Source organism: Dermacentor variabilis, chromosome 4, assembly GCF_050947875.1.
Source record: "Dermacentor variabilis isolate Ectoservices chromosome 4, ASM5094787v1, whole genome shotgun sequence".
Classification (NCBI taxonomy): Eukaryota; Metazoa; Arthropoda; class Arachnida; order Ixodida; family Ixodidae; genus Dermacentor; species Dermacentor variabilis.
In genome coordinates this window covers 132,775,768-132,785,011 of record NC_134571.1, presented here as the reverse complement: position 1 = coordinate 132,785,011, position 9,244 = coordinate 132,775,768, and the positions used below count along the sequence as shown (strand labels likewise).

Below are 9,244 nucleotides of genomic sequence, written 5' to 3'. Positions count from 1 at the left end.
ATTATGGCTTCTTCTCAGGCTTTTATTGATAGCCTTTAACTATGAGTTATTTTATTTCATTTTTTACACCTTAAGCGCTTGTGGGCCATTACCCATAAAGGGGGGGGGGGCATGCATACACGTCTGGTCAATATAGTTTAACAGCGCAGGGCAAAACACACTCGTGAAGAACTTTAATATATGGGACATGAATATGACGAAAGGATAATACCAAATACGATCCGGCTACAGTCAGTTATTGCTTTCAGGTATTGTAATGCAGGCGGGTAGCCAGCAGATTTGTTTCGGGGGGGGGGGGGGGGGGGTCTAAGGATTTGATTTCCGGGAGGGGGCGGGTCTAAGATCTCATTATTCTCTGTTAAGTTTGCCATACTTGGTGCATAAGACAACTGTTATTATGAGCAGGCCCTTGGTCTGCCTGAAGGCGTGTACCACACTGTACTTGTCTGGGGCAGGCATTCGAAGGCAATGTGCCTTTGCGCATAGCGTCATGCCGGGCATAAAAGGGAGCATGACACCCGCCGGAAAAATTTAGGGGTGGGTGTTGTAGCCTGGTCAGTCCTGCACCACCCCTGGCTACGCCACTGTTCTAATGCGCAAATTTATGAGATCATTATATGAGGGGTCACGGTGCGAGAACACTTAATACGTAGGAGTTTCTGTGACAACGATTTTCTTTTATTCAATGCAATACAGTTTAATTCATGTGTCCCCATTTTTCCAATATGTTATACGCTTAAACCATCCTCGTATAAGGTAGGACAATCGGTTGTGTTTTTGTCTGATGAGTCCTTTTGGCTTGTCGTGTAGGACGCCGACGCCAACTGAATAGAAGTGATTCCCAGACTTAGGGTCAGCCGTCTCGTACGCAAACCATCCGTGGAAGGTCACGTTCACGGTGAATGGACACATCTGGAATAAATAAAAGAGCCATAAACATGAGGGGTTTCGTCAAGAAAACTACTGTTTCAGAGGCAAAGCGACGAAGCCACGTGCGAGCTAGAGAAAAAGGAAAAAGAAAGAAAAAAGTAAGTAATCAATTTAACACAGTGTAGACAAAACGAAAATGCGCCACAAGTCGGCAATTACGAAGCCCTCGTTCGCGGGGAGACTCGTAAGAAAACACTGATTAATTAGTACTAACCATTGTGGTGGCAGAGAGGCCATTGTATTCGGCTCTATGCACAATATTGTCACTTAGTAATGACGGTGAGGAAAGCAGCAATACTGGGAATGACGAAGCTACCGTTTTATTGGGTGAACTTGTGCCCTCAAAACGCACGCTATACTCAGAGAACGGCGACAGCGGCGATCACTGTCGGCGATCGTCCAAAATCTGATCTGTGGGTCAGACGCGTCAGCTTTTATACATCAGTGGTCGAACGTTCCGGAGTAATCGCTGGGGCCCGCGTGTCTTCCACAAAGTTTTACACCATTCGCGTTGCGCATACATGCAATCGGATTACACAAGTTTCGGTGACAGACAGCTGATGGAACCATCGAGAACATTCCAGAAACTTCCTATACATACAGGCACGTCCTGCGCTGTGTTATAACATTTGTTAGGCGGTGAAAGGTGGTCGCCCGATAAAGATAAAGAAGTACACGTGTCGATATCACAGCTTCCACTTAAGGGCATCGCGGCTCCGTTGTAATGGTAATAAAATGGGAAACGTGCAGCCAACACTAAATGCGCCTCCAAGAACACCAGGTGAAAAAACGTGATCCCCAAACTTCTAACACAACAACTTTCCTATTGCATTATCTTCTTTTGGGGGGAGGGGGGGAAGAAACGCCATAAATCATTCAATCAAGCATTGCCAGCTATTTGATAAGAGGCCCCTTTTAAGCAACGCTAAGGAAATTATATACGCTATCGACGCACGAAAACAACATTCGTGTCTGTGAAAGCGCCCACACTTGCAGTTCCATGAAAATGGTCATTCACTTAGGTATTGCGGTACCAAAACTGCCAGATTATGAGAATTGGTATAATAAAATTAGGCAGCGACATGAATGTCCACTTGCTCACTTTCAATGACATGCAGTGTGTATATACCAACACGTAACGTAGCCTCTCCTTCGCGAGAAAAATTTGAATCTGCGCATACAGGTACATTGTTTTTTTAATTATGGGGTTTCACGTGCCAAAACCACTTTCTGGTTATGAGGCACGCCGTAGTGGGGGACTCCGGAAATTTCGATTACGTGGGGTTCTTTAATGTGCACCTCAATCTAAGTACACGGGTGTCTTCGCCCCCATCGAAATGCGGCCGCCGTGGCCGGGATTCGATCCCGCGACCTCGTGCTTAGCAGCCCAACACCATAGCCACTAAGCAACCACCGCGGGTCAGGTGCATTGCTTTGGAGTACATTCCACCGCAGAATGGCATGGTTTTCTTGGTTCATTTCTTTTTCGCATCCTCTATCTACACTGCTGAACTTTGTTTTCTTGCCTCTATGTGATGCTCGTCCCTCATAGATGCCGCCAATGTTATGTTGGATGCTATGGTTGCATGCACAAACATTGCGTGTGTCGGACCAACGACAACGGAAGTCGACGACCTACTATGGTTTTCTAGGCAGCGACGGTGACGATAATTACGATGATAAGCATAACAGTGAGGAACCACACCTACGACAATGGCATGACCCCGATGACAGCCTGATTACTATCACAGAAGCGGATGGCCTCTTTGAAAGTAATGCCCTCAGTTCCGCTGCATACCAAATACAAGGTATACCTTTGTCACTGATAGGTAACTTGTTTGGTATGACGGTTTCTGCCTGTTTTTTTTCTGTTTATGCTGTTGTGCGTTTACGCGTAATATTTTTTTTCCTCTCGTGTGTAGCGTGTCGCAACTTATTTTAAATAAAGTTTACAAATATGCCTAAGCCAACTAGGAGTACGTGACCAAAGGCATGTTGTTGGCTATTGTAGGAAACAAGCCATACAGTTTCGAAGACACTGCTTTAGCGAGTTGCCACTCTTTTTACGTATCAGGTATATTTCTTTCTAACCTGTTCAGCGGGCCGATCGTGGAGATATGTCATTCTAATTATGTGGCCCTTTTCCCTGCGTATGTGTAATTTAAATATGCGGGCCGACCCTGAAAATAGTGCAGTCAATCAACTAAAGCAGTTCGACGTTCTTCAAGCTCCTCAACCGCGAGGTGTGACGCTATAGAGCGCCGTGTGCAGTGACACCGCCCCCATTCTCACGCTCAACTCGCTGAGGAAGACATTGCATTCGATCGACGTCTACCAGGGGTTGAATCGCCTTCCAACTTAATTGTATTTTGCTTAACTGCATAATTAGTCAGAATTGACGGTATTCAATTTTGCCAGTATAAGAACGTTCATTAATTCGAACTCTGATATCTCGAAATATCGCTCAAGCAAAATTTTTCCCGGCCGTGATATAGATCCATGCGTTTCGTTCCATCCTACCTCGACAAGCACTCGAAATGCAGACTCCGAGAATACTAGAAAAAAAAAAGGCAACGGGGCAGAATCGCCAACGTCACTTGCACTCGCTCTTTACTGATAATCCGGCATAGTTTGCGCGCCAGCGAGCGTCGAAGTCCTCCCCGTCTCGCGCACTACACTGCACGCTGTTCAACTGCCAGCGACGGATGTCGAGCCCTAGCAGAAAGTAGTCGTAAAGGCAGAGATGCTAGGCGCGCTGCTCCGAACGGGGTTGTCGGTGCCACACACAACCGAGATGCGCCGGCTCGCCTGTCCTGCGCGTGTTTTCACTACGATTGTGTTTTGCGCGTGCGCAGCTGCTCCCTCCTCCCCAGCGGCTGTCTGTGGTTACGCCGAACTACAAGGCTCCTATTCCTGCACCCGGAGCATTCTGGGTAACCGCAGCGTCGGAGTCTGGCGTCAAGATAGACCACGTTCTATCTCGACGCCGGTGCCACCGCGGCGCGCTAACTGACGCCGGTTACGACAGCCACGTTGGTGCACTGGACTATAAAGGGTTCACCTCTCCGTAGCGTAACGTAACGTACGCGCGATGCTGACGTTACGCCGGGCTACAAACTGTCCTTTACACGGTGGCGAATTGATACTCAAGTCAAACGTAGAAGCAGAGAACGCGGGACTGCGCGCTTTGCCTGTCTTTTCTACTTTTCCTATCACCGCTAACTTGCGCACACTTACTAGGCTGCTCGCTGTCACTTGGTTGCGGGCTCAAGCTGCAGTGGTGGGCTAGGAGTCGGTCTTCCTTTTACGCGTAAGCCTATATCCCCCCCATTTTAAAGGTTCGCGATGGGGGTGTATGAAGCTCGGCGATAAATGTTGGCGCACAGTGCCAAGGATGCGGTCAGTGACACAGCTGTCCCGGCGGATCATGGATGACCTAGGTAAGAATAGGGAAGCGGCGCGGCAGATGACGTCATCGGCATAGCTGACGCGGTGCCAACGCGCACAGGTAGCGCGGTAAGGAGCTGATCGTTTCAGCGTCCGACATAACTTGGTGCTCCGAGAAGCACACAATCAGGAGCACTTTAAAGTAAAGCTATTCCAAACTTTCCTATTGAAATTCTGCAATCAGCCCTCGACAGTCGGACAGAAAATTTTCCGGCCATCCCCACTGTACCAGCCTGTCATGCGACGTCACAAAACCGTGAAAACAATACGTGCACAATGATTATGCATGATTACAGAAATGAAAGGAAAATAATTTCTAATTCGACGCCTCTTTCGCCATTAGCGAAAAAGGCGTGCTTGATGAATAGCAATTGGTCAAACGTTTTCGGGCTGCGCCCAGTTCACCTGTCTGCCACGCGACGTCACTAAAGCGTGAAAGCTCACTGCTTCAAAATGACGTGCGAGCGTTGAAGACGCAGTAATATACCGAACAAAACAGATTTTTTTCTGAATAGGCTCAGACTGCCTCGTTCCGGAAGGAATAAAAGATGGCCGCTGGCCGATCGATCTGAAATTGGCTACTCGGAGCGGCCGAGGAGCATGGATTTATTTGTGGAAAAAAATTGCGTGGCCATATATCATTATAGAATACTTTCGGTGCGCATACAAAATCGCTCTGCCAACTTTGCTGAATATCCGTTTTAGCAGTATTAAGCTTCCGTTGCATGCCACCGCAATTTCTTACCAGCCACCGCAAGTCAAGTAAGCGGAGCGGACACATTGTAGACGCCGGTACTACCCTACTCACCCGGTTATCTACTTTCACTGCGCTGCCTCGGCTTTACTGAATCTCCGACCCCTTGAGCGTGCTCCTCGCCTCTTTTCAGCCAATTAGGTAACAAGAACTGCTCAATGTGGGCAATGCTACTCGCTTTGAAAGCAAAAAAGAGGACACCCTATAAAAGTGAGGCGCGTTTGATTGGAATTTTCAAGCAACGCTGGGGTTTACCGCCCGGTGTTTGCGTCGGCGGTTACGTAATGTTGACGTCAGGAGATTGGTATCAAAACAGATTGAAATAGTTTTACCATACAGAAATGAATTCAACAAGAGGGGACACTCAGCGAAAATTAGTAAAAATGTTCTTTTTTTACCGTTTAACGCTGTTCTCTTCTGCATTCAAGAAGTCAGTGCAGACTCACATAATACTACATGTTAAATACCTCCACGTTTTTTCTTGTGCCTTGAGGTCACCTATGTCTAAATAAATATGTTTTCAGCACTGTCACCTCAATGCTCGTTTATGTCAACGTTGGAGGACGTGGCTTCAATATTTATTCAATATTTATTGAAGCCACGTTTGAAAGTGCCTTCATTATCGACCAGTCATGACAGCTAGCTACATGAACGCGCTCTCCAGGCACAGTATATCCTGTAGTAGGATCAGCGGTGTAGCTTATTGATATAATGTTTACTTGATAACGCGTTGAGAAATACTTCCAACGATTGCTTTGTACTGTCGCTTTTGCCTTCACATGCTTCTCATGAGGCCATTTCAATCTTCTGTGATGGTCAGAAATGAACACCGGTGACTCCCGCAGTCATAAGAGTGGCTAGACGAGCTTGTTTACAACATTGATCCCTGAAAAATGGGGCACCCCCTCCAATGTAAACTATGCCACTCGCGCATTTAATATTCACGTGTGTCTAGAACGCAATGTCGTCGTAGGTCGTATGCCCATTTTTGCGGCGGTAATCTTTGACGATAACCACGATTCTTGGCGAGTGACATTGGCTTTATATTTTAAGACATGAATCCACAATAAAGCTGAATATCCAGGATATATGCCGCGAACCGTGAATGAACTTTTAGTACGTTCCAGATTTTAAAGCATTTCCAAAGTGTTTTCTTACCTCAATGACTTTGTCAAGGCCTTGAGTTCGTACTTTCTTGCGCCGTGGTGACCTTCTTACTATTATTCTCCTGTTATTGAAATTCAGCGTAATGTTTTTCTCTTTAAATCCTTTCTTTGTGTACTGGGGGAGTGTAACGTTGACTTTGATTTTAACAGGGCTGCATATCTTCTGGGGGATGTACCAGACGAGTCGAGCCAGCTTGACATCGGCATCGCTGTAGTCATACAATACCTTGCTGCAGTTGAATTCTCCAGCATGCGCATGAATTGGGTGCCTAAAGAATGGAAAGTTAGCGGAGGTGTTAGAATATTGCATGCGTACAATCATGTACAATTCGTACCGAATTAAAAAGAAAGGTGTCGCCAAAGCTTTTTTGCATTGTGTATTTGTAACAGCCTCCTGTTTGGTTTCCTTTATTATATTCTCTCTTTACTTTATAGTCTCTTTGACACATAATATAAAAGGGCGATACGCGCCGATTTTTTTTTATTCCTACTAAAATTAAAGAAGAAAGATTTAGTCACTTGATAATGGTGATGCTTAATTCTTTTCAATTATTAGTAACAATAACAAAGGAGAACATTGTCAGAGAAGACTAAACAATGTGAATAGTTCAAGAAATTTAGAGCAAGGTTTGTTAAAACGAGTAAGTTCCTCGGTACAAAGCGGAACATAACTGTAGATTCGCACTTTGACGAGTATCGAGGCAACCCAAATATAGAACTGCATCGGCCCTTCACAGAAGCAGCAATCGAGAGGGCCTTGAGCAAGCTTACCCGCAACACGGCACCGGGGTACGACAGAATAAACAAGACACTCCGGAACCTTGACGGACCCTCCGTAGACGCACTCTTAAAATACATCAACGAGTGCTGGGAACACGGTAAAGTACCACCGGAATGGAAACATGCCGAGGCAACCATCATATCGAAATCCAACAAATCCATCAGCGTGCAGAACGTTCCACCTATATCCCTCACATCGTGTGCTGTAAAACTCTATGAGCACATGGTGCACAACCGCATGATCGAACATCTCGAACACAACGGACACGTCCCAAACACCATGTTCGGATTTAGAGCTCACCTGTCCACGCAAGATGTGTTACTGCAGATAAAAAAAAGTCATCCATAAACTTGACACGCACAGCAAAAGAGCCATCCTCGCACTTGACGTCAAAGGGGCTTTCGACAACGTGCCACACGAAGCCATACTGCAACACCTCAACGTATATAACTGCGGGAAATAATATATATAGTTGCATCAAAGCTTTGCTGAAAGAACGGACAGCCACAGTAGGGATAGCAACTTAAGCTCTGCGAAATTCGACATACCGCGAAAGGGAACGCCACAAGGCTCCGTCATATCGCCGATGCCATTCAATCTGGCGATGCGCTTGCTGCCCAAATAACTGAAACAAATAGAAGGGATTGGTCACGCTGTATAAGCTGACGACCTCACCATCTGGACTATGGGAGGGTCGACGGGTAAACAGCAAGATGCTCTGCAAGAAGCGGTTGACACAACGGAGAAGTACCTGGAAGCATGTGGAATGACATGCGCACCAGAAAAGTCACAGCTCTTGGTACTAAGAAAGCGCACAAAAGGCCGACAACCGCAGCAGATTCCCGACCCGGAAGTAAAGGTGGTAGGCATCATGATTCCGCAGGTAACCACGCTCCGCATTCTCGGACTCCTGATTCAAAAGGACGGGGCCGGGAGAGCAGAGTTGGAAAAAAAATTCAGAGAACAGTGCAACAAATAACCCACCTTATCAAAAAAGTGACGAGCAAAAGGCACCGACTCAAGGAGGAAGACTGCACGAGAATGATGCAAGCGCTGCTCACGAGCATCGTCACCTACGGGACCCCATACGTTGACATGAAGAACAGTCAACGAGACAAAGTTAATGCCTTCATCAGAAAATCCTGCAAAATTGCATTGGGCCTGTCCCCCTCCACGTCTACAGTGAAACTACTCAAAATGAGAGTTCACAACAGGTGGGAAGAGCTCGTGGAAGCGCACAACGCCAACCAAATGGAGAGATTAAAGCTAACAAAAACGGGAAGAGCCCTGCTCCAAGATCTGGGCTACCAAGTCGAGGATGAGAGGCACCTTCCTCAGCGTATCCCACATGGCATCAGAGACAAGCTACACACAAGTGCCATTCCCAGAAAAATGCATCCTGAGTACGACAAAGAAAGGAAACAAGCGAGAATACAGGCGCTCGAGCACATACTGGGACGCACCAACAGCTAATAAGAAAATCTCAGATACACGGGCGCAGCTGCATACAGAACAAACGATCGATTTGCAATCAGCGTGGTCGACGAGAAGGGCGAATAACTTAAAGCCACATCTATACGTGCCAAGGACGCGAGCACAGCGGAAGAGCTGGGCATAGCCCTGGCCATCAAAACGTGCAAGAAAACCCTGGTTACCGTGGTGACGGATTCGCAAGAAGCATGCAGAAGGTATATGAGCGGAAGTATCGGAAAGGCAGCACTTCAGGTCTTGACCAACACCGAAATGGAAACAGCAAATATCCTCTTGACGCCGGGACACGAGTCTCTGGCGGGGAACCAGGCGGCGCACGCCGCGGCTCGAGATCACGCACGCCGAGCTATCTCCGAAATGCAGAGAACCCGGACCAGCGACTGTGACGAGGATGCTGAACGAATATCCAAGAAGTACTCGGATATCCTGGCGCACAACAGGAAGCAGAGGCGTAGCTGCCCGCCCCCGCGCATAAGACGATGAGTAGGGAACAAGCCGTAACCTGGAAAAGACTCCAGGCTGGAACCTACCCGCATGAAACACTGCTGCACGCTATGTATCCAGGCACCTACGGGTGAGACTGCTAGTTCTGCCCGCCGGACACGCCCAACACATTGGGCCATATGGTGCTGGAGTGCAGGAATAACCGCGAAGTACCACCGTCATCATCACCAC

The 9,244-nt window shown here is 47.3% G+C and overlaps 1 protein-coding gene across 1 annotated transcript in view; it reads right to left on the bottom strand.

Annotated features, from left to right (window-relative positions):
• Positions 1-665: 665 nt before the first annotated feature.
• The window catches only part of LOC142577949 (uncharacterized), a 65,998-nt gene continuing 57,419 nt past the window's right edge, over positions 666-9,244 (bottom strand). The window contains exons 9-10 of the mRNA XM_075687386.1: positions 6,290-6,566; positions 666-912 (exon numbers count right to left, since the gene is read on the bottom strand). Coding sequence (XP_075543501.1) covers positions 703-912; positions 6,290-6,566 — 487 coding nt within the window. The 3' untranslated portion in view covers positions 666-702. The remainder of the gene's footprint in view (positions 913-6,289; positions 6,567-9,244) is intronic.